The 25,915-nt window shown below is 34.1% G+C and overlaps 2 protein-coding genes across 2 annotated transcripts; both read right to left on the bottom strand.

Annotated features, from left to right (window-relative positions):
- On the bottom strand, positions 1-4,396 carry LOC128202755 (uncharacterized). Its single transcript, XM_052903879.1, has 5 exons — positions 4,247-4,396; positions 3,476-3,721; positions 1,540-1,700; positions 675-841; positions 1-239 (listed from the first exon to the last, which is right to left on the bottom strand). Exons 1-5 carry the CDS (start codon positions 4,354-4,356, stop codon positions 99-101), a joined length of 825 nt encoding a protein of 274 aa, XP_052759839.1. The 5' UTR covers positions 4,357-4,396; the 3' UTR covers positions 1-98.
- Positions 4,397-17,178: 12,782 nt separating this feature from the next.
- Positions 17,179-19,611, bottom strand: LOC128245443 (uncharacterized). The gene is made up of 2 exons (XM_052963591.1): positions 19,452-19,611; positions 17,179-17,896 (listed from the first exon to the last, which is right to left on the bottom strand). The coding sequence occupies exons 1-2, from the start codon at positions 19,533-19,535 to the stop codon at positions 17,609-17,611; spliced, it is 372 nt and encodes a 123-aa protein (XP_052819551.1). The 5' UTR covers positions 19,536-19,611; the 3' UTR covers positions 17,179-17,608.
- Between the last annotated feature and the right edge of the window lie 6,304 nt (positions 19,612-25,915).

Genomic DNA, 25,915 nt, shown 5'->3' with positions numbered 1-25,915 from the left:
TTCTTGAATATTGCTTTATGTACATATTTATTTACAAAACAAACAATGCATGTGTTTGATAAACAGTCCAGTTTTCCGATCTATTTTCTTCCACCGTTTTACTTCTGAAACGCAGCCTTGAGAAGTTTGCGCAGCCTGTCTGTTCCCGCCTGCGCATCGACATTCCGTTGCAGGTCTGTTGGGGTATTCCTAGCCTGTTCTTGCAAAGCCGACAAATCCCCAAGATCTTTTTCCAGTGTCTGTAATATTTACAATCGTTAACATGGTTTTCTCTTTTTTATTCATATAGTGTCACTTCATATACATAGGGGCACACTGTATTTTAAATTATTTTTATTATTTTTCATGATCTCAAATTTTGTCTGTAGCAGAATATAAGTATTTGTCACATGTACGCTGAGCGGATGGAACAATCCGACCAAGGACTCGTTCAGAAGGCGGTAACGGGGTTTATCGAGTAACCGGACACATAGCGTCCCCGATTGTCGGATATTTTTAATCCGCCCCGAATACATGTGTACGATACATTTTCTTGCAGAACTTCATTTAAATTCAAGTGCAATGTTGACGGTTTAAGTGGGGGGTTTTAACAAATTTACTTAGCGTAAGTTAAATAAATTTTATCCACAATCGTCAAACACTTAATAAAGTTTAAACTAAACTAAAGGCCTTACTGAATGTGACCTCTGTGCGAAGAACTTGGCGAGCGTACGTTTTTCAGCGACATTTTCACACGTGGAATTGCTTCTTACTGGAAAGGTCAATATTGACCCAACCTCGGCCGTGGCCGCCTGTCGATTTGAGACGTCGATGTAACGGTTGAAAGCGCACGACCAAGAAGCTGAGGGAAAACAACAACAATATACATGTAGTATCTAAATAAAAAAAATAAAAATAACAGATTATGATATATCACAATTAGATTGCAACCGTTAATTACATCCTGTTGTATGCATGATATATTGAAACGGATTAAAACGAAAGAAGATGTTATAATGTGTCTCATCGAAATATTTTACTTAAACTTATAAGCTGTAGAATGAGCACTGTAAAGTATCAAGTATGTATAAAAATGTACTGCATGTGTTAACATTTCCGGGGCGTTTGCCCAGGCGATGTGCTTGAAGATGATTGGCACACGATATCGAACGGCAGCTATAGAGCTTGTTTTGAAAGTTACTGGCATATTATCAATCAAAGCGCTTAAAGCGTTGAAATGCTTTCGGCCCGTTTTGTAAGCAGCCTCAAACCGATGATACGAACCACACAATCGGATTACAACGATGTTTTACATATTAATTAACAGAACAAAAGCTACTAGCGGATCTAGGTGGGCGCTGCCGACACATTAATCCAAATGAATTTCGGTTCTGAGAGAGGGGTGCAAGATTAAAGCTTACGCCCCTAAGTTACGTCCGCACTAACGTTAACTCATGGATTCGCCTATGAAAAGTGCCTAATCCCGTCACCTATAGAATAAATGACGGGGAAAATGCCTGCGTTAGACCGTCGCCAAAACGTGACGCATACTCTACGTACTGAGAACTAGTCCATCTTCCCAAGGCTTCATGTTTTCTGCAAAGTCGGCCATGATGAGATAAACTTTATCAGGTAAAAAAGTGACACCGCACAACCCCGAGTTACTCCGGGCTTGAAGCAAAGGTTTCGAGGAAAGCAAAGGATTCGAGTCGATTGTACCCCTTAAAAAGACAAAAAAATACAATCATGTTCACATCATATCATTTACTCTTAAAAATAAATATAATCATGAAACATATTTTTATAATAAATATAATAATGTAATATTATTTATACACTATTATTTAAAAGTAAACGAAAACCGCGTACCATAAAAGAAGGTGCAATATAGTTTAACGTGATGTGCTAAATGTGTTGGAAATATGCGCGCTGTATGTAGACGTTATATATGTCTAGCAATTTATAAAGCATCAAATGAATGGAATTGCTCATTAGTGATCAATCAAAATTAGATTAACGTGAGTATTTTCTTAAATTGATAAAACTAGCTCTTGTTTTTATATTTAAAACTAATACTTTCATTATTCATAAACGTAATACACAATAATCAGACACCAATTTCTCGAAAATACTTAAGTAATTGCCGTAAAAACTTCTTAACTCATTTCACCGCTTTAAGGCCTAGCGTCGTTCACTTTTAATGAAGTAGGTTAACTACTTTATAACCTTATTCTATCACATATCCTAGTGATATACATGTCTGGTCAGAAAAAGTTAATGGAAAGTTCGTTTAGAGCAATAATTGATTAATGAAACAAAAACATTCAGTGTTCACAACTGTTTCTTGCATATTGATTATTAAATAAACTTAAGGATGCAGTTGATGCGACAGAAAAGAAAGTTTAATATAATGTTATTAATTAGGTGATTTCATATTGGCCTAGTTATTTGTCCGAGGTTAGCTGTAGATGCCTGAGCCCGAAAGGGCGAAGGGCAAATACAGCTGACCGAGGACAAATAACTGGGCAAATATGAAATCACCTAATTAATAAGTATTTTATTAATTACCTACTACCGTTTTGGTTAAAAACAGTCTTTTACTTACCTTTAGTTCACCTTGAAGCCGTATTTATCCCTTATTCATTCATGGTGTCTGCTTTTCTAGACTTGACTTTGCTGATTTTGACATACATCCTTATAGTGACATTGCACATACTTATGAATAAAGCACTGTACATTGTAAGGAAGCATGTCTTTTCGTCTTAATTTTGTAAATCGTTTGCCAAAACGTCAAATATTTCACCTTCGTCGTCCATTTTGTCGGCGTACAATATCATATTAGTCGTAAAATCCACCAACGGGTTTAATACAACTGTCATATCAAACCGTACAAAGTGGTGCAATCATTCAATAGGTTCAAGTATTCCAAATAAAGTTATACGAAGCACAAAAATTTCAAAACAGTCGGGAAACGGAAAACAAAAAGGCTACATTTAAAAATAATTTCGCGTATATTTTTCATATAAGGCGAGTTTCGACAGCCAATAAAAATGGCCCATTTCTCAAATCCTATATTAGGCGAGTTTTGTAGCCAATCAAAACGCAGGAAACTCATATTAGGCGAGTTTTGTTGATATTGGCCGTGTTTGGTAGATATTGAGCGAATTCTGGCATATATTGTCTTCAATTGTCTGGTATTGATATCGCAATTGTCTCTGTATCTCGTCAAATACGTAATAGTTGATTAATAATCTTAAATTTCAGTTTTCATTGGTTTATGAACATGTTTAATGATCTTGACTTTACGCATGGACAATTTCCAAGTGTTCGCTCCCCTAACCATCCTCTCAATCCGCTAGTGGCGTTGACGTTTGTTTGTATGACTAACCCTTATCTGTAGGAAGAAGGTTACCCATTCTCTGTATTACATTTACCATGCATGCGTTGGTAACAATTAGTTTTTGAATCCAACTGTGAAATGCAAAAGTGCACTTACTTGAAATCAAACATAACATCGATGTTATAATCATACACTGGATTTCGCCGAGGACCTTGTTCCATGATATCCTCATAGAAAGGTTCAGATACATTCCGGACTTGAATAAGGGCCGCGTAGTCCGAGTTGCAAAAGAAATCCACGGGCTCCCGTTGTGTGCAGGAACAGCCCTCCGCACATGGAGTCGTTATAAGCAGCGCTAGGGCCACCGCTAGGGCGACAATCATCAGTCGAATCATTTTTTCCCTACATAAAAATGTCTGTGCTATTTGGTTATCTTATTGAGGGATTAAATCTTGATGGAACAACGTACATTTGTTTTTTAATAAGAAACTTGTTCGGAGCTTTACGATGTGTCGGTCTAAAACATGGATAGTGATAAAACGTGCGCATTGAAAAAATAATTTCATATCGTGTTTTCGATCTTTAATTCTGTACAACAGATTGCATATTTGAGCAGTAAACGCAGTTGGAATTTAACCGTGAAATTACTATCATAAGAATACTTAAAACAGTATTAACTTAAAAATACGCTATTTAGCTACAAAAAGGATGATATAAATGTTACAAGAACAACCCAATTGTTTAAATAAAAAAAAGAATTTTTCATCAGCAAAACTAAACATGATTTTAAATGGTACTGATTATTACAAGCTTAATAAAAATACTTAATGCAAAAAAACACGTTTAGAATTGTAATACAAAATACAAAACGATGTATGTCGTATTATAAATAAAATATATATTTAGAAATAAAGTGAAACCTCTTACCTTACGAAGATTGTAACGACCGTATCACACAGAGAGTCATAAGAATACAATATATAGGTCTTTCGCATAAAATGGTTGAAATTGGCAACGTTTTTAGCAAAAATAATCATCCAGTGAACTTCACAAAATGACGTCCAATGGCTGTAATAATTCCAGTTATTATCAATTACACGTAATTTCCCGCCTTGTTACAAAGTGAAATTACCAAATACATCCATGCGTTCTACACTGATGCTTGTTAACAATTGCAATGGCCGTATAACAAAACGAGACAACAATTTACAATTATGTATGTTTTCGCATAAAATGTTTCAAAATGTCATAGTTTTTCGGCCAAAATAATTATCCGGAGAACTTCATAAAATGCTACCAAATTGCTGTAATTGTTGCAGCCCTTATCAATACCTCGTAATTTCTCCAGTTTACCAAATAAATTCCCATGATCCAGACTGATGGCATTAAGATATAAGGTGCATAACTCTGAGTACTCAGTAATCACAGTAATCATAGATATTAATTACGTTGTTATCAAACCTATAAATACAACGTTTAAATATGATCTTATATTTCGAACATATTATTCATATTTATTTTTAAACATTGCAATGGAGAATATTTTGGTTAAATTAAAGGCATGTAAAATAAAAACAAAACTCACTAAGAGTGTTATTTTGAATTGTTGCACATATCACGCCAATTCATATATTTTGGATTTCATTTCCTTGGTAGTATAGAACTTTTATTTAAAGAAATATAACACGCAATATATATTATAGGATTCAGCTTTAAAGAAGTACTTTTCTGTCATAAAAATACAAAATGTATCTATAGTATTTGATAAACATATCACATATGACACATGTATGAGCTCTGCACGATATGCATGCTCGTAATAACTTAAACACACTATTCCACATTTCGTTTATTGTTTTAAAAACTTATGCTACCAGCCAACGCATTTTTGAGTGAATATCAGTTCGCAAGTGTATCCTCAGTACAGTGGTGCACCTTAATTGTTAAACTGTTGTGAATTTTAACTGATGTAAAATTGTAAAGCACAAAATAGAAATGTGACTCTATAATAAGAGGTGCGTCTAAATATTGTAGGTGTAATTCGAACATGTTTTATTTTTATTCTCTCCAATAAAGAGATGCACCTGAATATGGTGACCTGCACCTTAGAATATAGAGTTGCACCTCTACTTTTGGGAATAGGATTAGGGGTATACTTTTCTAGGTAAATGTTCTCTAACAATATCATATACATAGAGTACATTTATCTGTTTTGTAAATTAATTAACAAGACTAATCAATTTGAACAACTTGGTGGTCCCTTTTAAGCAAATACTACGCAGCGGAATGTATTATAAACTCTATTACATTATTCTCAAATCTAGCTACATCACTGTATTCTATCAATACAGTCAAATACAATTTTATTCAAATGCTTATTTCTTGCAAATGCAATGATTATAAACGCAACTCAAATTCACGATATTAACTTCAAGAAATCACGTTTTAGGAACTCCAAGAGTTCATAATTTCACCACAAACATATCATGATTTGGTGAAGTTGAAATCGTGGAATCTTTAAATATTATTGAACTTGAAATGTAACCACCGTTCTTCCGTGGTATTGCCGTGCCATACGAAGTCTCATACCGGCTAATCTAATCATTTGCAAATTTACGAGCTGGGTTCAGATGTCAATAACGGACACCATGGTCTCGTATTTTAAGCATACGAGGAGTGTCCGGAAAGTTTCGGGAAAAAGGCTATTTCTAGACATTTTCATATGAATTATTCAGTATTTATACCTTCCCGTGTCATCTATTCATTCAAATTATGCATACACATATTCTTTGATTACGAGTTTGTTTTACATTAATGGTCCTAATTAGCTCTGCAAATTGAAGATAACTAATGTTGACGTTATTCCGGGAAACTACTGGACGTCCATGACGTTAATTCCGGTCTGCTCGGTAAACAAGTTGAGGCATTTAGTGACTTTATTAAGAATGAAACCAGATCAACGATATTCCGCCAAAGCTTGCGTCATGATAAGTAAACGCAGACAAGATACATTATTTATGATCCACAATACGTATGGTGCTACGGCTATGTCGAGGACTCTGGTCTAAGAGTGGTACAACACTTTCAAGAAAGACCCTACGCGTGATGCAGTAGATAATCCAAGGGCTGGACATCCCAACTCAGCGTCAGGAAAAGCAGATGAGATTGGGACGTTACTGATAGCTGACAGGAGAACTGTTCGGGATATCATATCGAAAGTTGGACTTGGGACTGCTTCTGTTCATAAAATAATGGTTTGTGCTTGCTGGATTCCACGTGTTCTCATTGTCCAGGAGAAACAACAACGAGTTGCTGATAGTAACACTTTTCTGTAGAAATACAGAAGACATGACATAACAGATTGCTAGAATCCATCTGATGAAACGTTGGTTATTTTTTATTATTGATCCCGAAACTAAACAAGACAGTTCTGTGTGGAATACTTAGAATACTTCTCGAGCTTTGGTGAGGACGTTTGTGAAAAAAATGATGGCCATCGTATTCTTCGACATGAAGGGCGTCATCCTAAGCCATGCAGTACCCTCTCATCTACTATTCAAAGGTAATAATTTTATATGCTACACTTTATATTTATCGTAGTAAGATACTAAATGTAAAACTAGCATTAATAATTAGCTCAGGAAAAGAACACATGCAAAATTGCCGCTTTTAGGTGCTGCGGCGTGACTTGATAAGAGCAGTAACGAAGCAGAGACCAGAGCTTTTCGTCGAGTTCTATCTTTTACCATGACAACGCAAAACCCATACGTTTGTCGTATGATTAGATATTAAACTATAGAACATCCCCCGTACTCTCCGAATCTAGCACCAAGTGTGTGAAGTATTCTGTGGACTATTTTGAGACAATCTGACTCTAGTATTGTGTCTAATATTACGACATAAATATTCTGCAATTATTTTACAATCAGTTTACATAACGTTGCTATGGTGATAATAACTAGCGTCTAACATTTAATTTATAATTTTGATTCTGAAAATGAATAGAATATGTATAAAGCTATATATGTTTAAAGAATTGTGTACAAATACTTAAAAATAAGAATGCAACGGCGTTTGTCCCGAAACTTTCCGAACACCCCTCGTAGAACATGGGTTTTGAACACCCCTCGTAGAACATGGGTTTTGAACACCCCTCGTAGAACATGGGTTTTGAACACCCCTCGTAGAACATGGGTTTTGAACACCCCTCGTAGAACATGGGTTTTGAACACCCCTCGTAGAACATGGGTTTTGAATATTGTCTCAATAATATTCAAGTTTACTCCAAGTTACATGGAAATTCTTTAAGTTGTAGAACATATGGAACGGAAATGCAACTTCAATGATCAAACCAGAGTAGTAAAGGAGCAGAGGCCAGGGCAAGTTCTATCTTTTACCATGACAACGCAACACCCCATTGAAGTTGGTTGAACGTTGTGCAACTAAGGGCCCGAACATTAAAATAACTTTGGATTATAGTTTGATTCCGTCATATCCTCTATATTTGATATCCAACGCTAGACTAACGCGCGTCTAATTCATTTCAAACTAACATGACATTTTTTTAATATTTCAACAGTTAAAAATCAATTTGCTTTCATTTATAATCAATTTGAAATTCAAATATCTTAAATCATTAAGTATTTTAGTTTTATACTCTCAAGCTGCTTGGATTAGTGTAATAAAATTATCGTATATTAAGTTATATATTAAGTTAAGAGATGTTTACATATGTTGTATATGTCTTTCGACGGAACAAACAAAATAATATGAAAACGTTGACGTCGTTTCTGAGCCAAATTCAACGCTGTTATAACGTCGGCCCTCTATTGGTAGCACGCCGGATACGCTTTTCCGGCAATTGATTCTTTCTTGTATACCGGACGTGTGTTTCCGATCATGTGACCAGTGCTGGAAAAACCCATCTTACATACCCCATGTAAGATGAGTCACGCGCAACTACGGGCCACTTCTTATTTCATATATTGTATGATTTTATGAAAAATATATTAAATGTATTAATATGCCATTTTTATAAAGCGCAATCAAATATATAAATTTGCAAGACTTTCAATTAAATTTGAAAATAAATAATCGTAAAAACCGCTATTTTTAGTTATTTAAAATACTGCGCTCTAAAACGTCAGAAAACAACGTCGCACGCGCTTTTTGGTGTAATTTCCACAAATTGATAATTTAGATATGCAAGAAAAAATATCAAATATGTTTTTCCGTCAGGATCGAAAAATCCGAAAATCCTCGTTACCGGTTTACGCACGTGCCCTCGGGTAGGATTTTTCTATCCGTATCGGAAACACATGATATATACTTATAATCTGGTACCTCCCATGCTAGATGAGTCACGCACTTAATCGCAAAACTTTTATTTATTTTTATTCACTTTCTGTAAGCATAATTATGATATTTCAATAGATGATTTTCATTAACACTAAATTACAAAAATACAGCTCTAAAACAACAAAATATAACCTTAAAGTACGTTATATTGTAGGAAGTTCTGGATGTTTGGAATGAATAAAATGACTGCGCGTCATGTAAACATTATATCACGCGCTTTTTTGTGAAATGTACAAACATGTGGTTTTCTATGTCGGTAAACAACGTCGCACGCGTTTTTTTTGTGTAATTGTACAAAAGTTCTTTTTCACCGTCATTTTTTCCACAAATTGATAAATTTAGATATGCAAGAAAAAATATCAATCATGTTTTACCGGTCCGGATCGAAAAATCCGACCCTCGGACACGCTGCGTAGCGGATACTCGACAAACCTTGTTACCTGGCAACGTAGGTGCCCTCGGGTCAGATTTTCCATCTGGAACGGAAACACATAAAATATCGTATTAGTCCGTACAACGTCGATGCTCCAACGTTAAACTGAAGTTGATCAAAGTCCAAAGTCGTCTCAATGTCGGGGTGTTTGCTATGAACCTGCAGCCGAGTGTACAAACTTTGGCTAAGTTATACATAGGTTTTCTTATGGCTAAACTGGATTTATTTTCTCGATTATACTGATTATTGGGTAACTATTACGAAATCAAAGAACAAACCAATTTTATACAATTGGCTTTTGTCCCTAAATGGTGACATTGACCTTAACCAATGCGCCTTGAACAATGTGTCTGCATCTAAGTTTGAAGGGTTTGGTACTTGTTTGGTACCGAAACACAATGAGTGTAACCGTGTTTTTAACTTGCTTATTTTACCATAATTGTGAAAGAAGCTATTACAACATATCAATAATCGCTCTCGTTGTCACGATTTTGTGCGAGAGTTAGGTCTTATGTTGTCGGGGAAACCTGAGTGCCCGGAGAAAACCCACTTGTCAGGCTTGGTTACAGCGATTTGGCAAACCACTGCGCTCACCAGTCAACCTTAATCCTGTTTACTTGAACGGTGAACATGACATCAAGTCAGCGTGGCTAAAAAAAGGAATAGGCGTGTTGCTCGGATGATAATATTATCCGGAAGGGGATCACAATCTGGTTATCAGCCTAGAAGTAAACACAAACGGCCTAACCGCTACACGTTACAAAAAGAATGTCCACAAATGAATTGTGACTTTCAGTTGAGCCATGGTCCTGGGTCTTGCACGGCAAACATTATCTTTATGTGATTAAATATTGCTGTAAGTTGTTTTTATTGGTCAGTGCATCATGAAGTAATTGAACGAACATAAAATGCGACGGACAGACGGGACGAATACAGTAATCCTACAGTCACAAAAGCAAATATGTTACGGGAAATGATCGTATATGCATTGCGAAATTCTTGATATGCGTCAAACAGATGTTAAAGGATAGCATGTTTATGACCCATATGGCCATGACCATTGACAAAATGAACCGTTAAACTAAAATTGAACTTTTGCGCATATGACGTATCAGTGGCGAAATATTATATTAATGAGTGCTAAAGGATTTTACATTTTTCCTCCCGTGATGTTTTAGCATCCTAACGTATTCGTATGAACAATGTTTTACATATATTTTTATCCTCCTTTGTTGGACATGTGACGTATACGTTTGTGCTTCGATGAAGTAAGACGTAGACAACTGCATTTTGACATACACTGTGTTGTGTATATGTGCTTCCGGTAGCACAATCGGGCTTCACTACTTCCGGTACATGTTGTGAATGTGGCAGTGATGTGAATTAACAGGTTGTTGGCCTAAATGGACAGTTTAAATGGCAATTTAGCAGCAGGTTCAAATTTCTAAACATACGTGAATTTAAGTACAATAGGTGGTAGCTGGTCGCTTACTTCATCATTTGAGACAGTCCAAACGAAATTTACCGAGACTCCTGTAATAATAACAATACTTTGTACAAAAGTATTCCATTGAATACAGATGGTGAAGCTGAGCTGGGTAATTATATACTTTGTATATGATATAGTGTGCAACATTGGCTATTCTGGAGAAATCAGTGACAAAATTGAAATCTTATTATTAATTATACTGTTGGCAGATCTTGATGCACATAATTAACTTTCAATGAAACCAATCTTTGCAATACATGTCTACAACAATGGACCGATTTTTAAAGCTTTGATTTAAAGGCTGTTTAGGGATGAATTCCCTGATTGGCAGGACATAGTCTATCACTCTTACGGCCATCGAGGCCCGTTTATACCACGCATGGAACCCCGCTTTGTTCCCGATCCTAATTGGACATAGAGAATATGTCGGGTCACGACTGACAAGTCAACCGTCCGTTTTTACATTCGCTAATGCGGTGAATAGGACTGCTAAAACGTTATCGCAGCCAGCCCATATACAGGTCAGAATGCAGGCACCCCAAAATCGTGTATAAGGAATTCAGGTGCCAGTCTACAGCAGAGCGATATTGACGAAAGTGTTTTTACCTCCCGCATCAGCTGATATTGTAAACATTCCTATGTCACAGGGTAGGTCGAAGACTAGGACGAAACTTACAGCAAACCAAAAAAAGCCTCGCTATATAAGTGCACGCGCGCCTAAGAAGCCCGCGAAGAGTCAGTCAATCAACACACAGCCCTGCAGCGAGCAGTGTTTTGATTGACAATAAATATAGGCTCATAGCAGTGAATGTGCAACTTTTTACAACTTCCTTCATATTTGCACTTCTAAACATTCAAGGCTTCATAAAAAAGTTAAAGTACACTTTTGTCGTCTGAAATTATATCTTTGTTTCAAACGAACTGCATTGTATGTTAAACTGAAATTTGGGGGTCTGACGAGTTTTGTTACGATGTTGAGAATTTTCGATGTTTCGATGCAATTATTCTGCACATTTATTGATTTTTACAAAAGCATTTGCCTATGTTGTGAGGAAAAAACATGCTTTAAGATATTTAGACTTGGTATTCGTGCTCGATAGTTTAATGTTTAAAAAGTTAAAGTATAGCCATGTCTATGCAAGAGCTTTTCATGTCAAAGAATGTTAATATAGTTAAAAACCTCGCTAAATTTGTAAGAAGTAAACAGTTGACTCTCTAGCTTAGGCATGTTTATAGATGGTAATTTATTGTGTGCATGCCTCGTGAAAACTTTATAACTATTGGCATATCAAGGTCTAATTAACATTTCTTTTCTTTACAATCAAATTAATTAATTCATTACACTATACCATATTTAGTTCTTAAAGATGCACTCTCACAGATTGAACGTTTTGACAACATTTTTATTTTTTGTCTTGAAACGAGCCAATTTTTGCGAAAATCCATGGAAACCAGTTATAAAAGACTGCTGAAAAAATAGATCGCAGATTTTAATATTTAAGTTCAGAAAATGCTATTTTATGCATTTCTCTTAAACCGTTAGTTACGGTTTAAGCCATAAAACATTAATTTTCGGAAATTTGAAAATCTACGATCTGATTTTTTGTCAGCAATCCTAAATCATTGGTTTCCAAGACAAAAAAAACTGTAAGAATGGTATATCTGTGAGAGTGCAGCTAAAAATACTAAATATTTCTTCGTTAAATGAAATGACTACGAGTCAGTTTGATCTATTTCATTGTATGTTATAATGTTGAATGTTCGAACTGAAATAAATGGATGTTTTGTTTATATATTTTGTAAATAATTCACAACGTCCAGTATAAAGATTAATCGGTTATACTAACCACCATTTGGTAATAGCAGATATTTGTTCATGTGGCATCGATACTTATCAACACATAATTCAGTGTTTAATCTAAATTTACAGTTAACTTATTGCTTTAACGACTTATTTTAGGTGTAAATTTCTGATGTATACAATAACCAAAAAATATATTCTTCACATATGTTTGGTCATTTTTTAGCATGTTCACAAACATGTGTTCATATCATTCTATTAATTTATAAAGAATAAACATTATCTGCATACATAATTAACTAATGATAAGTGTGTACCTTCAATTCCTAAGCATAAGCGTTCATTTAATTTTTAAAGCACTATCGGAAAGTTAACAAAGCTTCGGCGTAGGAAGACCTTGATACTCTACACACAAGTATTCTTCAATCCAACCCGTATATGCAATACATGTCCATAACAATGGACCGATATTTACTGGCAAGTATCTCAAATATTTTATTTAGCCGTTGTCAAAGAATTTGATGTCTACAGCCATTGCAAAAATAATGGTCATATGTGAGCTTAGTAGATATTATCCAAGGTAAATTTTGTGGTAAATTTACCAAAGCGTAATTATACCGGATAATTTACCATTGTAATTTTCACCAAACTCCCATAGAGTCGGTGAGAGGTAACTCTCGCGCTCATCTGTCAACGACATCAACAATAATGTCCGCGGAAAAGTATTATTTATAAAAAAAATTCAAACATATAAACTTCTCATATAAGAGAGTTTTACAATAGCATTGAAACATCCCATATTATTTGTGCTTTAAAGGCACTTAAGATGAATTTCCTGCATACATTTGTTCAATATGATGAATGCTTACTTATATTTAATATGTTTGATTTTTTTTAATGAATTGATCTATTTTAAAATAGTGTGCTAAACTGTCCATAAAAAGAAATTAACAAAACAAAAAATATAGAGAAACCACCAGAACTGTGTGCATAATGACATACTCATTCAGATAATCAATTTTGTGATAAATGGTTCATTACATCGCCCCGACATTAAATGGTTCATAAATCGCCCCGACATTAAATGGCAGTCAACTCCTTTGATAGAAAATGACAAGAAAAATTGACAAAAGGCAATAAATTGTAAAAGGTAAAAATAGAGTAATGGCTCTTGTTTACTGCACTTTATGTGATTGTGTTTAACTATGTATGAAGTTTAATAAAATTCCATCTAGTATTCTTTAAATTATGCTCCGGACAAGGCAATAGTAACAAAGTGCAATTGCACTGTAATAAGATAACATAGATTCAGGATTCTTGTATATTGCACATTGCACGTCCTCTTACTGTGACTAACTGTGGTTTGTAGATTCAATAAATTCCTTCAATTAGTTTAAAAGTTGTTGTCTGGACAAGATTTAATTAATGAAAAAATAAACAAGGGTAATTACTATGTAATAAGATCAATTATATTTATGGTTCTTGAATATTGCACTTATTGTGGTTTACTGTGGTTTGAAGATTCAATAAATTCCTTAAAATACGTTGAAAGTTGTTGTCTGGACAAGGTTTCAAAATGACAGAATAAACTAAGGGCAATGACTCTAAAAATAGCTAAGTTACGGTTTTTGCACACTGCCTTCCCTCTCATGGTAGTTTAACAATGCGACTGACAAGCTGGCTCCAATATACCTCCTCCAAACTTTGTTTGTCGGGCGTATACTTACATTGCATAATTACAAACAATCAAAACGTAACAAACTCAGAAGTATAGAGATGTTTAACATCTGCTTTCAAGTGTCAAAATAATTAATTCATGCATGGGTCAATGTGTTTACTGAATGTGCTTGTTATCATAACTATATCTTTAACGTTAACAGAATGTAATTTTAAATAGAAGTCAGATTTGGCTTGAATGAATATGTTTGATTGGAGACTTCACATGAATTTCTATAACACAAAGCTAATACAGATCTATAATTTACCCGCATTTTATAAAGTCAAACACATTTGTGCTTATTGGATATCTCAATAGCTAATCGCATTTGCTTTTTCATAGCATTTGTTATCATCATTCAGTTTCAAAAAGGTATCAATTAACAAAATTTAATAAAGAATCAATCTTCTTTGCTGTATCTGTTTCTAAATTCTGACCCAAGATGACCAATCATATCATGAAGACGAACATCATTACAAAGTTTCATGATAACACACTTTCATTATTTTAAACAGGAAAACCGTGTACTTTGTTTTCACATCATAAATAGTAAATAGTTTTTACCTATTTTTAGTTTTGTCTAAGGTCTCAGGCTGGAAAATTCGAATTTCATCACAAGTTGATAAAAAAGCATAATCGACGACTTTTGGAAACCAGGTAAAAACAGTATGTGTCCCTTTGGTGTTTATACATAATTAAGCGTTCATCAGCTTGCATCAATTCACGCTTCTTGCTTAGCAAAAGTCCACTGCTCATGTTGATATGTCACAACTGCAAAACTGGATAAGCTTACTTAATGCTCGCTAGAACAGTATTTTTGAAAACACTGATTGAAAATATCTAAACAGGATTGCTTATGCATTCATTTTTATATAAATACCTTTCTATATGAGCGCCATTCCATTATTGCATGTTTTCATCTACCCTCCACATGCAAGAGAATGGAGTATTCTTGCATACCGGACGTGTGTTTCCGGTCATATGACCAGTGCTGGAAAAACCCATCTTACATACCCCATGTAAGATGAGTTACGCGCAACAACACGCCACTTCTTATTTCATTTATTGTATGGTTTATGACCAATATATTATGCCATTTCAATAAAGCGCAATCAAATATATATGTTTGCAACACTTTTAATTAAAATTGAACATAAATAATTGTTAAAAAACGCTATTTTAGTTATTTAAAATTACTGCGCTCTATGACGTCGGTAAACAACGTCGCACGCGTTTTTTGTGTAATTGTACAAAAGTTCGTTTTCACCGTCATTTTTTCCACAAATTGATAAATTTAGATATGCAAGAAAAAATATCAATCATGTTTTACCGGTCCGGATCGAAAAATCCGACCCTCGGGCACGCTGCGTGGCCGGTAACACGGCAAGCCTCGTTACCTGCTTATGCATATGCCCTCGGGTCGGATTTTTCTATCCGTACCGGAAGCACATGATATGTACTTATATACTCGTACACATGCAGTTTTACCTGTTTCAGGTTTTTAAAAACACAATCGTTTCATGTTTTGTTTATATTATGTAGCAATATCTTTTAAAGAGACATGATCAATTGGTCAGTATTAAAAGTCCGACATATAGACTAACCTTAATAACCTTAGCCGTCATATTGAGATTAATGTGAACTCATGTATCTTACCGTATTTGGCTTACCTTACTATAAAAATATCAAGTTAAGACTAACCTTCATTTTGAGATGAAATCTTTATAAAGGCTCGCTTGTATTTCAAATAAAAAACAGGAAGATAAATTAGCATTTAATAACAATGAGGTGTTATGAGTGTGTTTGTTTGTTTGTTTACGACAACACCACACCAATATAATTAAGGAAGTTATTTAGAATGTATCAAGATTTAATCAAGACAATGATGAAGGCATTTGTGATATCATCGTGTTTATCATGTTTCACTTCATGTATTCAATGTTTTACACTGCTTTGATATTACGACAGGGAAGGAGGTGTATTGGAAAAAAAAACACATTTTTAGGTTACTTTATTTTAATTTCAATGAAGTTATTTTGCAAAGAGCAGAGATGGAAGATTATTATACATATGATGTTATCATCTAACTTACGTACGTTAACAAACAAATACTGAGACAATAATGCAATTATCATGAGCAATGCTTTGTCCTTTACCATTATTAAACATAATATACAATTAAATATTTCGATGTTAAAACATTAACGTCTGAGATTTAAAAGTATTTATTGCTATGCGAAACCATAAGGGCCTTCCACAGTGCAAAACCGTTTGAAAGATCAAAACTAAAAGCAACATTTTTTTCTTATATAATTTCGAGGTTTAATATTTAGCAAGGACAATTCATATATCCGTTGCAACACGTGTCTCTGTATTTAGTAGATAAGCAACTTTTACGAAAGCATATTTTATAAGATTTCTAAACAAAAAGCATTGACAGTTTTCCCGGAAATGTCTTAGTACAAAATGAATATATAAGATTGTCAGTTTAACCGAATCAACAATCTATTGCGGCTTTGTGGTGATGGCAGCAATTTAAAGAAAGATGTTTGCATTTTTGAAACAAGTACATGAACTTAATCCACTATTTTTATTATTATTGAATATATTTCTTATCTGTAAATGTATCATCAAGAACCAAAAAGACACTGTTGATATGGAAGTCCGGGTATTTTCACAAAAAAAGGTAAGTTAAAATGTTGACAAACTCAGTCTCCGGAAGAGATGTGAATGCTTTTTAATCCAAAATCTGATAAAATATTTTTTCGTAAAACTTGGTCAACTACCACAAAACAAGTCACTAGGAATGTATATTCTACTCCCCAAAATGGTCGTTCCTCAAAACTAAATAGATCATGAACAAATCGAACGTTTTAATTTTGGGCCTTCCCCACCATCTTTTGCACTGTGGAAGGCAATTGAGAATTATTATGATAAAAGTTAAAGCTGTATACAATGGCCACATATATATTTGTACAAACAGTAGGATGCTAAGTAAAGCATTGGTTAGCGTAATATATGTCATTTTTGTTCAGGTAATCATTCGTAACAACAACGTAACAATGGTAAATAATTTTAATATTACCAACAAGTATGAAACGAACCGCAAACAAACAGGATTGGGTCTATCAGTAAAATTTTAAATTATCTGGATTTTTTATTTACATCTCCTTAACTTTTGAAATATATCAATTTACAATCACGAAATGTAGATTACCTGGAGGGAACCCAGTTAATACATATCACGCCATGTAAACCATAGCTCTATTGTCTTACGTCATTTTTTCTATACGACCCATTTCTACTTGTGGCGGTTTAAATAGACTTAAGTAATGTATTTTATTCCCAAAATTTATATATACAGAACATACACGTTTGTCTCCTCTTTATGTGGTAAGCAAATGTAACGAACGAATAAGATTGTCCGAGAAATTCGCTGCTTGTTCTTTGCAATTAGGTTTATGTTTTTCAAATCGAAGCTCCGCGACAGCTTAATGTGGCTTGCAGAGTATGTACTTGTGGTTATGGTCGTAGAAGTAGGACCATACGCGCCTCATACTATTTGCTTTGCTGGTAAGATCACACGTCTTTGCGTATATGTTGAATTTCCAGTCGATATCGTTCAAACCAGGGACATACCAGGTCGACCAACCTCCGTTGAACCATTGGATCTGGTAGGCGACAATTCTCCCCTTTTCTATGACAAGGTCAGCCATGTCAAGTCCAGCAACCCACCTACAGTCGCTTCTTCGTGACCGGGTGACCATTTCACATGTGGGCTAACAAAAAAACAAATGAAGGTATATTTCAAAATGTAAAAGATGAACACTGTGTCAATGTTAATAAGGACTTGGCAATTCGATTCCAAGTTTAGCACAAGGTTTAAATGACATAAGCAACTATTCGACATAAAACTCAAATCAAATGCAATAGCCGATCTTACCAATGAAAAGCATATATAAAACACCAAATACATTTGCAGGATTGTTCATCTATGTACAGTTATACTTGGAACTTTGACATATGTATGTTACATTTCATGACTCCGAGCAATGTCATTTTTATTATTACACTCTAGGACATCACATTTCTTTGATTAATTAAAAATTTCGAGTTTTTATTTTCATCCAGAAGGCTTTGCATACCTACTGGCCTGTTGACGTGTAACACAATTCCTAATGCTATATCTGCTTTAAGTAGAAAACAGTGTTGTTGATGGGGTTTTGATTATAGATTATGATTGAACTTGTCTTATAGTTGAATAAACTGATGTTCATTATATTTCACACAAAGGTGTAGCAAAAATACTATTTAAATATACTGTCTTGCTGGTACCTTTTGCTTTCCAGTTCTGTAACTACAAATAAAAAATAGGTTATCTTTTTTATTTGGAAATGGGAAACAACAGTTTCGTTCATCCATGGATCTTCGTGGTCTAATGTATCTTTTTTAAGCTGTTGGCCGCAGGGCTACATACTTTAGTTACGCAAATCGAAATCAGGTATCGTCAGATCTAAGTTTTGATATTTCATGTAATTTAAAAATGATTAAAGTACCAGGGTTACAAAATGGGACGATTGGCGTTATACGGTTTAACAGAGTTAAAAGACAAGTTTATTTAAATATGTTCATACGATTGCAACGTTAATGTGAATTTAAAAGCTGCCAAAGAATCTAAAATAAATGAAAGGTAGGAACCGTGAATAATATATATTTAATATTCAGATAATAACGCATGATTTGGAAATGTGTTCACTAAACACCTTGCTTTGCATTGCCCATCACCGATAATTCAAAAAGTCCTCAGTCAATATCAGATTTCATCAAAATTAACTTGATCCAAGCAAATACATTTGCGAGATAAAAGCAATGATCATATATCCTTGTTCATATAGGGTTATTAGTTACATTACATATTCGTTGGTAATGACATGCACTTACGTTTTAAATCTAGGGCCACTCAAATTATTTTTTTGTATTCGATTTTTATTGCCTGTGAACAGACTTCTAAAAAGAAGTAAAATCACGCTTGTCGTGCCTACAGCTTTTCAACGCTTTCAGCGCATTCATATAAGGTAATGTTGCATGTTTTTACTATCAAAATAGAAGTCGCATCATAATAAATCCGGTTAGTAATAATACTGATTTCACATCAAAACATGCACATCAGATCGGTTAGAAAAGGTATGCACGACATTGGTTTAGTATAATATATAATATATAAAAATATTGAAATAAGGAATTAGCATTGAGGCAAAATATCATTAGTTCACAACTGAGTAACACAGACCTAATTATATACCTAAATATAACATAATAATAATAAACGTAAACCTGTGAACTGAGATCGTAAATCATAGCGTCGCTTATCGCCTTAACCACTCCTAAAACGGATAAAAGCAACACGGCACACTTCATGGCTGACGTTTAGACCTTTTTGCGCACAGCCAGTGTATTTAAAAGCTAGGTTTTATCACGTGGATCTTTCGTACCTGAAGTTAAAAGTCATACGACGTTTTAAATATTTAAAAGTATTATCTTCCGCGATTTTTTTCATCAATATCTTTTAACATGTTGTATGGCCAGAGGATCCTATTGAAAAGTATATCAATATAACTTTGCCACCTCATAAATGATGAACAACAGTCAATGCACTCTTTATGATTAGCTTTAAAGCTTTGAAAGTATTTTTGAATATGGTTTAATCGTAAATGCCATTGCCTATTGATAATGCATACAGTATACATCTCTTTATGCTCTCAGCTATGAGCTCGGAATGTTTCAAATGTTTTCTGTATGCAAAATAAGTGCATATTTACAACATGTAAATTAAGGATTTTATCGCATTGTCCTGTTAATTAAGTACAATGGATTTAAATTCTACAAACAAATAATCAGATTTTCTATAGTAAAAATGAATACTCTGACTTGGAACTACTGGCAAAGATTAGTTAAACAAATCGAACATGATGTATCTGCATTCCCTAATAAACATTATATGAGAATAATGTTTATTTTCATACAATAATAAATGAGAAAATAATGTTTAAGTATTCAGGCAATTTGTCTCTATTGTTTGTTTAGCTTTGTCAGTATTCTGGAGTGTCTGTTTTTTAAACTCTGATTACCTTGCCTTTTAATTAGCTCATAGTCTATAGCCTTACTGCCTATGTCTCACTGTTGTTTCAATTGTAATATTCATTAATCTTATTTGAATTGTCAATAGTAACATATTGGTTCAAACATATTTTTAAAGTTTTTAAGGTCAAGGTATCCAAGGTAGTCGTGCTTTGAGTATTGTTAATTCGATGTAAACAATCTGTTGACAGTGGTTTGCCTTCGATGTTTTTCTATATATTGCATGACTTGCTGATGAAAAAGCTCGATAACAAAACATTGTCATCCTTTACATGCATGTATCCTATTATTCAGTTTCTTTGTTTGTCTGATATATACGGTAGTCATGTTTGTTAAACTTCTGTTTTGGGCGTTTGGATGACAGTGTTTTGTTTGATTGGTTCATGCTTATTTGTCAAATAAAATCCTGTACTTGGCTTAAGTTTGTTTCATACGGTGTGGGTTTTTTTTTTTTGCTTTCAGTGTACTTGCCCGACTTTAAAAGGAAATATGCTTTATCTTCCTGATATAACAATGTATAGCCTTGAATCTTTGTTCATCTATATTGATAGGCTGAAGTCGCATTGCTTATTGCATTGAAAGTAGTAGAAATTTGGCGTGGAGTTAAGATTTCTTTGTGGTTGAGCTTTTTGCATCGCGTCAGGATACCGCAAGAATAATGCAGTATTGGAATAGCTTCTAAACATGCCCGTTTAATCAAATTGTTTTATTATTTTTGGAGACGTTGCTTATGTGATTGAGCTTAACGATAGTATCATTGTTTTATTCAAGTTTAGAATTCCAATTGAAGCATCGTTTTTGTTGATTGAATTTAAATATGAAGTAGATTTGAGTTTTATTTTATAAAGCTGGGTACCAATGTCTCCTTTAAGCATGTTATTCGGCTTTCATGTTTCGAAAATCCTATCGCTATCCGAGTTTAATGCATTTACAAAACTTTTTTTATATCAAGGAAATAATTATGCGTGCCTACACAAGGAGGTTTCGGTTTAAATACTTATTTTTAAGTTGGTATATCGAAATATAGTTTAAAAAAGCGGAACAAAAAAGAATTTCATAATAAACAAATGATATATCGATAAACGGAAGTCAATTTTTTTAATTCGTCATTTAAAAAAGTACTTATGAAAGCGGATATTACGCTTTTAACATTGCGAGTGGTTTAACTAAATTTCTGAGTCTGCTTTTCAAAACTTTCAATTGATAGTTTAGGAGATGTGTGTTCATTGTAATAAAAATATGTGAATGTACTTTTGGGAAGCAGGTCATAAAGCTTCTTAGCAATGAAAGAAGTAACGCACTTGGAGACGGTTCCTCGCAATCGAACGAAATAGAATGGATCGATTTCGAATCCTGGAATTAGCTCCTGGACACCCACTTTTCTATAATAGTATAATACCTATCGTTTATGACACATAACATTGCATTTCCATCACGCGACCATCCTCGGAACAAAGTGTAGCATTACATTTATGAAAAAGATGATGAATTCCTTTGAATTGTCAGGATATTAAGTTAGTTACTGGTCCACAGTAGGCTTTCATTGTAACCTCATGATGATATTTGCTCAAATGTCGTATTTGAAGACTATAATTTTCATAAGCTTTAACAATTAAGTATTTAAACTGTAGCAATCATTTGCTGTTGTGATATTTTTTTCGTTTTTGCAATAAACGTTATTGTTGTTGTTGTAAACAATGCTTATAATCACCTACATACAGTTTTGTTGTTGCGAGATAAGTTGATTGACATTATTACGTAATGTTATCAATGAACTGTTTACGGATGACATTACATACTATATAAAGACTTTATTTTCTTGACTTTTTGTATGATACAGCCGTTACACTTTTTTTAAGGTAAGGTAAGGTTTCAATTTAGTTTTATAGATATATTCTATTAACAATACGACATGCCCATCGCTTTGTATTACAATTGTAAACAAGTATTTTGCATTCAAGTATTTTTTTAAGCTTTAAATAATCATTACCACATAAAACACGTTTAATTTGCTGATGAGAGAAACATTTTAATTTCAAAACCGCTAATTGTAGGGAAAGTGACAGTCATTCCTTCTTTAAATTGCATATTTTTTAGCAAAGAGTGTATTAAGAATGCACACGATAGTAATTGCACGGTAAAGCTCCGCCTGTGTGCTACTGTTCCAATATGGAAGCTCAAGTATACAAGTAAAAAACAAAACCCTTTAAGGCATGCTACAAAACTTATTTTGCGATGAGAAGAGAATATCATTGTTCTTGTTATAGATCGACTCATGGTATGAGACTGCATCGTGGGACAATTTTGATGAAACTTCATAGAAATGATCCTTAGTTGGTACTTTGTAAAAATTATTCAAAGAAATGAATTCCATGCAGAACTCTGGTTGCCATGGCGACCTTAAGAAAAAGCGTCAACAATTGGTTATAGTCATCATCTTCTCCTAAAACCCTTGGACAATTTTAATAAAACTTCAAAGGAATGATCCTTGGTTGGTGCTTTTTCAGAATTGTTCAAAGAAATAAATGCAGAATTCTGGTTACCTTGGCAACCTAAAGGAAAAGCGTCAACAATTGGATATAATCATCATCTTCTCATAAACCCCTTGGACATTTTTTTATGAAACTGCATATGAATGATCCTTGGTTGATGTTTTTTTAACTGTTCAAAGAAATGAATTCTTTGCAGAACTCTGGTTGCTATGGCAACCTAAAGGAAAAATACAAAGACAATTTGGCAAATACTATAAGGCCTAGTGCTTAGATATTTGATGTGTAACATTGTGTATTGGTCATGTTTATTCAAATTATGCCACTGGAGAAAAATTGTCCTCACCCCATGGGTTACAAGTTCATTATTAATACATTTTGTTAAAATCTGATTGTTATGTAAATTTTACTTTTGAAGCAAGGGCAGTAAGTCTTGCTATATGGTCTCCCTTTTTGTTGGAGATTCCACTATTTTTAGCAACAAGGGAATAGGTTTTAAATTTTATTAAGTCTTCAACATAGTCACTTCTAAGGTAATTATTGTTCTTTTTTAGGTTCATAGATTCAAATAGTTATTATACACTTTATTCTTTAGAAGAAATTTCATTTTTACTTAATGATAAATTTAATAATCAGACTTCTCCATTAAACTTCATGTAGATTATTGTAAACTTCATGTAGTTAATTCTAAGCTACAATCTTATCTTCTGTGTGGATAGTGCCTTACATTTTTTAAATTTTTATTTTTAACATTTGAAGGAATGTGATGTTGTCCTAGATGGAAGAAGCGATAATATTAGTTGAAGGTGCTGAATGTGTTCTGATATTTGATTTTTAGAGCTTGTTAAAAATATGAATTTTTAGGCAGTTTATTGATTTTATTGGATGGTACACTTTTTTGTTGTTTGTGTATCTATACTAAATGTTTTTTCAGTGTGCAAGCAATTAAACATAGTTTTGTCAGTGTGCAGGAATGAAATCCTGTCAGTGTGCAGGCAAATGAACAAAGACCTGTCAGTGTACAGGCAACTGCAAAAAGTCCTGTCAGTGTGCAGGTATGAGAATCAAATTCTGTCAGTGTGCAGTCATTTATCAAGTCCTGTCAGTGTGCAGGCAATCACCAAGTCCTGTCAGTGTGCAGGAAACTGTGACAAGTCCTGTCAGTGTGTAGGCAACTGTGACAAGTCCTGTCAGTGACTATCCAGGCAACATGTTTGACCAGTATGTTTTTCAATATTCTTTGAGAACAAATATCAAGCTATATTGATAACAAAGGTTTAACTCTTTTACTCAGGTGTGCGATTTAGGGCCACCATAGCCCTCTAGATTTTCGTTCAAATCGCTTTATGATGGCAGACAGCGACCCCGAACTCAGAATATTTGATTACCCTGGTGATCGGTCGTCCAGGTGCTGAAAAAGTGCAAAATCGTCTAGCGAAATGGTTAGGGTCATTCAAGTCCAGATTCTTATGAAACTATGCTTTATCGACCTTAGATGTGCTCAAATACTGAAATGAACATCAAAATCAGTCCATGTAAAAACAAGAAATATTTGAAGAATGGAAATATTCCCCGTCTAATTCCGAAAATACGTGAGAAAAGGTTGCCTATTTTAATTTCCAATTACTCGTTATTTTTAATGGTTACTGGTTGTTATGTCTCATTTTTTCAATTTAATTTTCAAAACCGGTTCAAGTCATTGACAAATGACAATAGGACATGGTTGACCATCAGTTGATAATTATCAACTTAAAGAAATGGTCAACCATGTATCGTTTTATAAATAACTTATGTAAGCCTCACCATAAACTGTTCCCTTACTTCATAAACTTTAGAATATATATTTTTGATTAGTTTTAGAATTATTCAATGTGACAGAAATAATACCTGTTTTCCGAATGAAGCATTAGAAATGAAATATACATGAAAACTAAGGTCCTTATTGATAATTATATACATCAGAAAATGGTGTTTTGTGAAACTGTCGAATTACAGCCGATTAATCGGATAATCGATCGATCAGGTTCAGTTGTCCATCACAACTGAGGACGTTTTGCGTATTTGATGCAGGAAAGTAAGTTAATAGGTTTAAGTCAACAGATTTCTATTTTCTGTATAATTTTCAATTATTATCTATTTCCCTCGGTCCATCACCAAGATTTATTGTAGACTCTTCGGCTTGCTTTAAAATTCATATTAACGTTGCAATCTTATGAACGTATCTAAATAAAGTGGTATTGTTATTTGAACTATTTTAAACTGCATAACGCCATACGTCCCATTTTGGCGCATTAATATTTGTAACATTTCATGTCAAATTGTTTATATGGCGATACCTGATCACGATTTTCAGTATTACAGCTTTTTTTAATCCTGCATGTGCCGTGAAAGGTATCGATGACAACATTCCCTAAATCCCATTTTAAAACATCTTATATAAAAATACTATACTTTAAAATCAATTATTATTCTAAATGTTATCAAATAGTTTATTTGTACACAATTGCAAACACTAGCAGTTTCTTACAACATTTAATTTACAGTGAATATTAATAGATAAGCGCACTAAATTTCAGAACTTGTGCGAACTCATAATGCACAGTGGAAACTTCCCCTTGCTATACACAAAAGAATTAATGGATTGCTATTCCTGTTTTGTCATGATGACTAGGGCTATTGGCAACTGTAACAAATAAGAGCAGAATTCAGTCATCGAATTAGAGCAGGGACGTGGAGATATTGAATTGTTGGGGTGTACATTTCTACTCCAATGTGCCTTTCGAGTGGCAAGTTGTACCATAAAACTGCCCTTTTCTAATCAAAAACATGAAAGTAATAACATTTTCTATCGTTCCTCAGGTTTTCATACCCGTCTTAGGGACTTCATAGCGATCAATGTTCACAGGCTACGTCGGTGCCCAGAAAGTGACGTGGATTGGGTCACCGTTGGCCCTGACTCAAATTAAAAAGGTTTCGTCCCCGAACTGGGCGGCTAACATATAATTATTTGTGCTCCTCATGTCTGTGCACAGAGGCCAATTTTAGTCCAAGTAAGCCCAAGCTCAACCCAATGGTTCTCGTTGACGTTCTTGTTGCACTGTTGTGGTTGAGATAAAGGAGCATAACTCGACATATTACAGAGTTTGCGAAAAACTACTTGTACGGGTACAT

The sequence above is a fragment of the Mya arenaria genome, chromosome 9 (assembly GCF_026914265.1).
Source record: "Mya arenaria isolate MELC-2E11 chromosome 9, ASM2691426v1".
In the NCBI taxonomy this organism is placed as follows: Eukaryota; Metazoa; Mollusca; class Bivalvia; order Myida; family Myidae; genus Mya; species Mya arenaria.
This window is presented reverse-complemented; position numbering and strand designations above follow the sequence as displayed.

Excerpts from the sequence above, each read along its gene's own strand:
- LOC128202755 (XM_052903879.1), bottom strand. The coding sequence starts at position 4,356 with ATGATTATTTTTGCTAAAAACGTTGCCAATTTCAACCATTTTATGCGA. Across the intron at positions 3,722-4,246 it reads GTCGTTACAATCTTCGTAAG|GGAAAAAATGATTCGACTGA; the intron begins GTAAGAGGTTTC and ends ATTTTTATGTAG. Across the intron at positions 240-674 it reads TCGCACAGAGGTCACATTCA|ACACTGGAAAAAGATCTTGG; the intron begins GTAAGGCCTTTA and ends TAAATATTACAG.
- LOC128245443 (XM_052963591.1), bottom strand. The coding sequence starts at position 19,535 with ATGAAGTGTGCCGTGTTGCTTTTATCCGTTTTAGGAGTGGTTAAGGCG. Across the intron at positions 17,897-19,451 it reads TTTACGATCTCAGTTCACAG|CCCACATGTGAAATGGTCAC; the intron begins GTTTACGTTTAT and ends TTTTTTTGTTAG.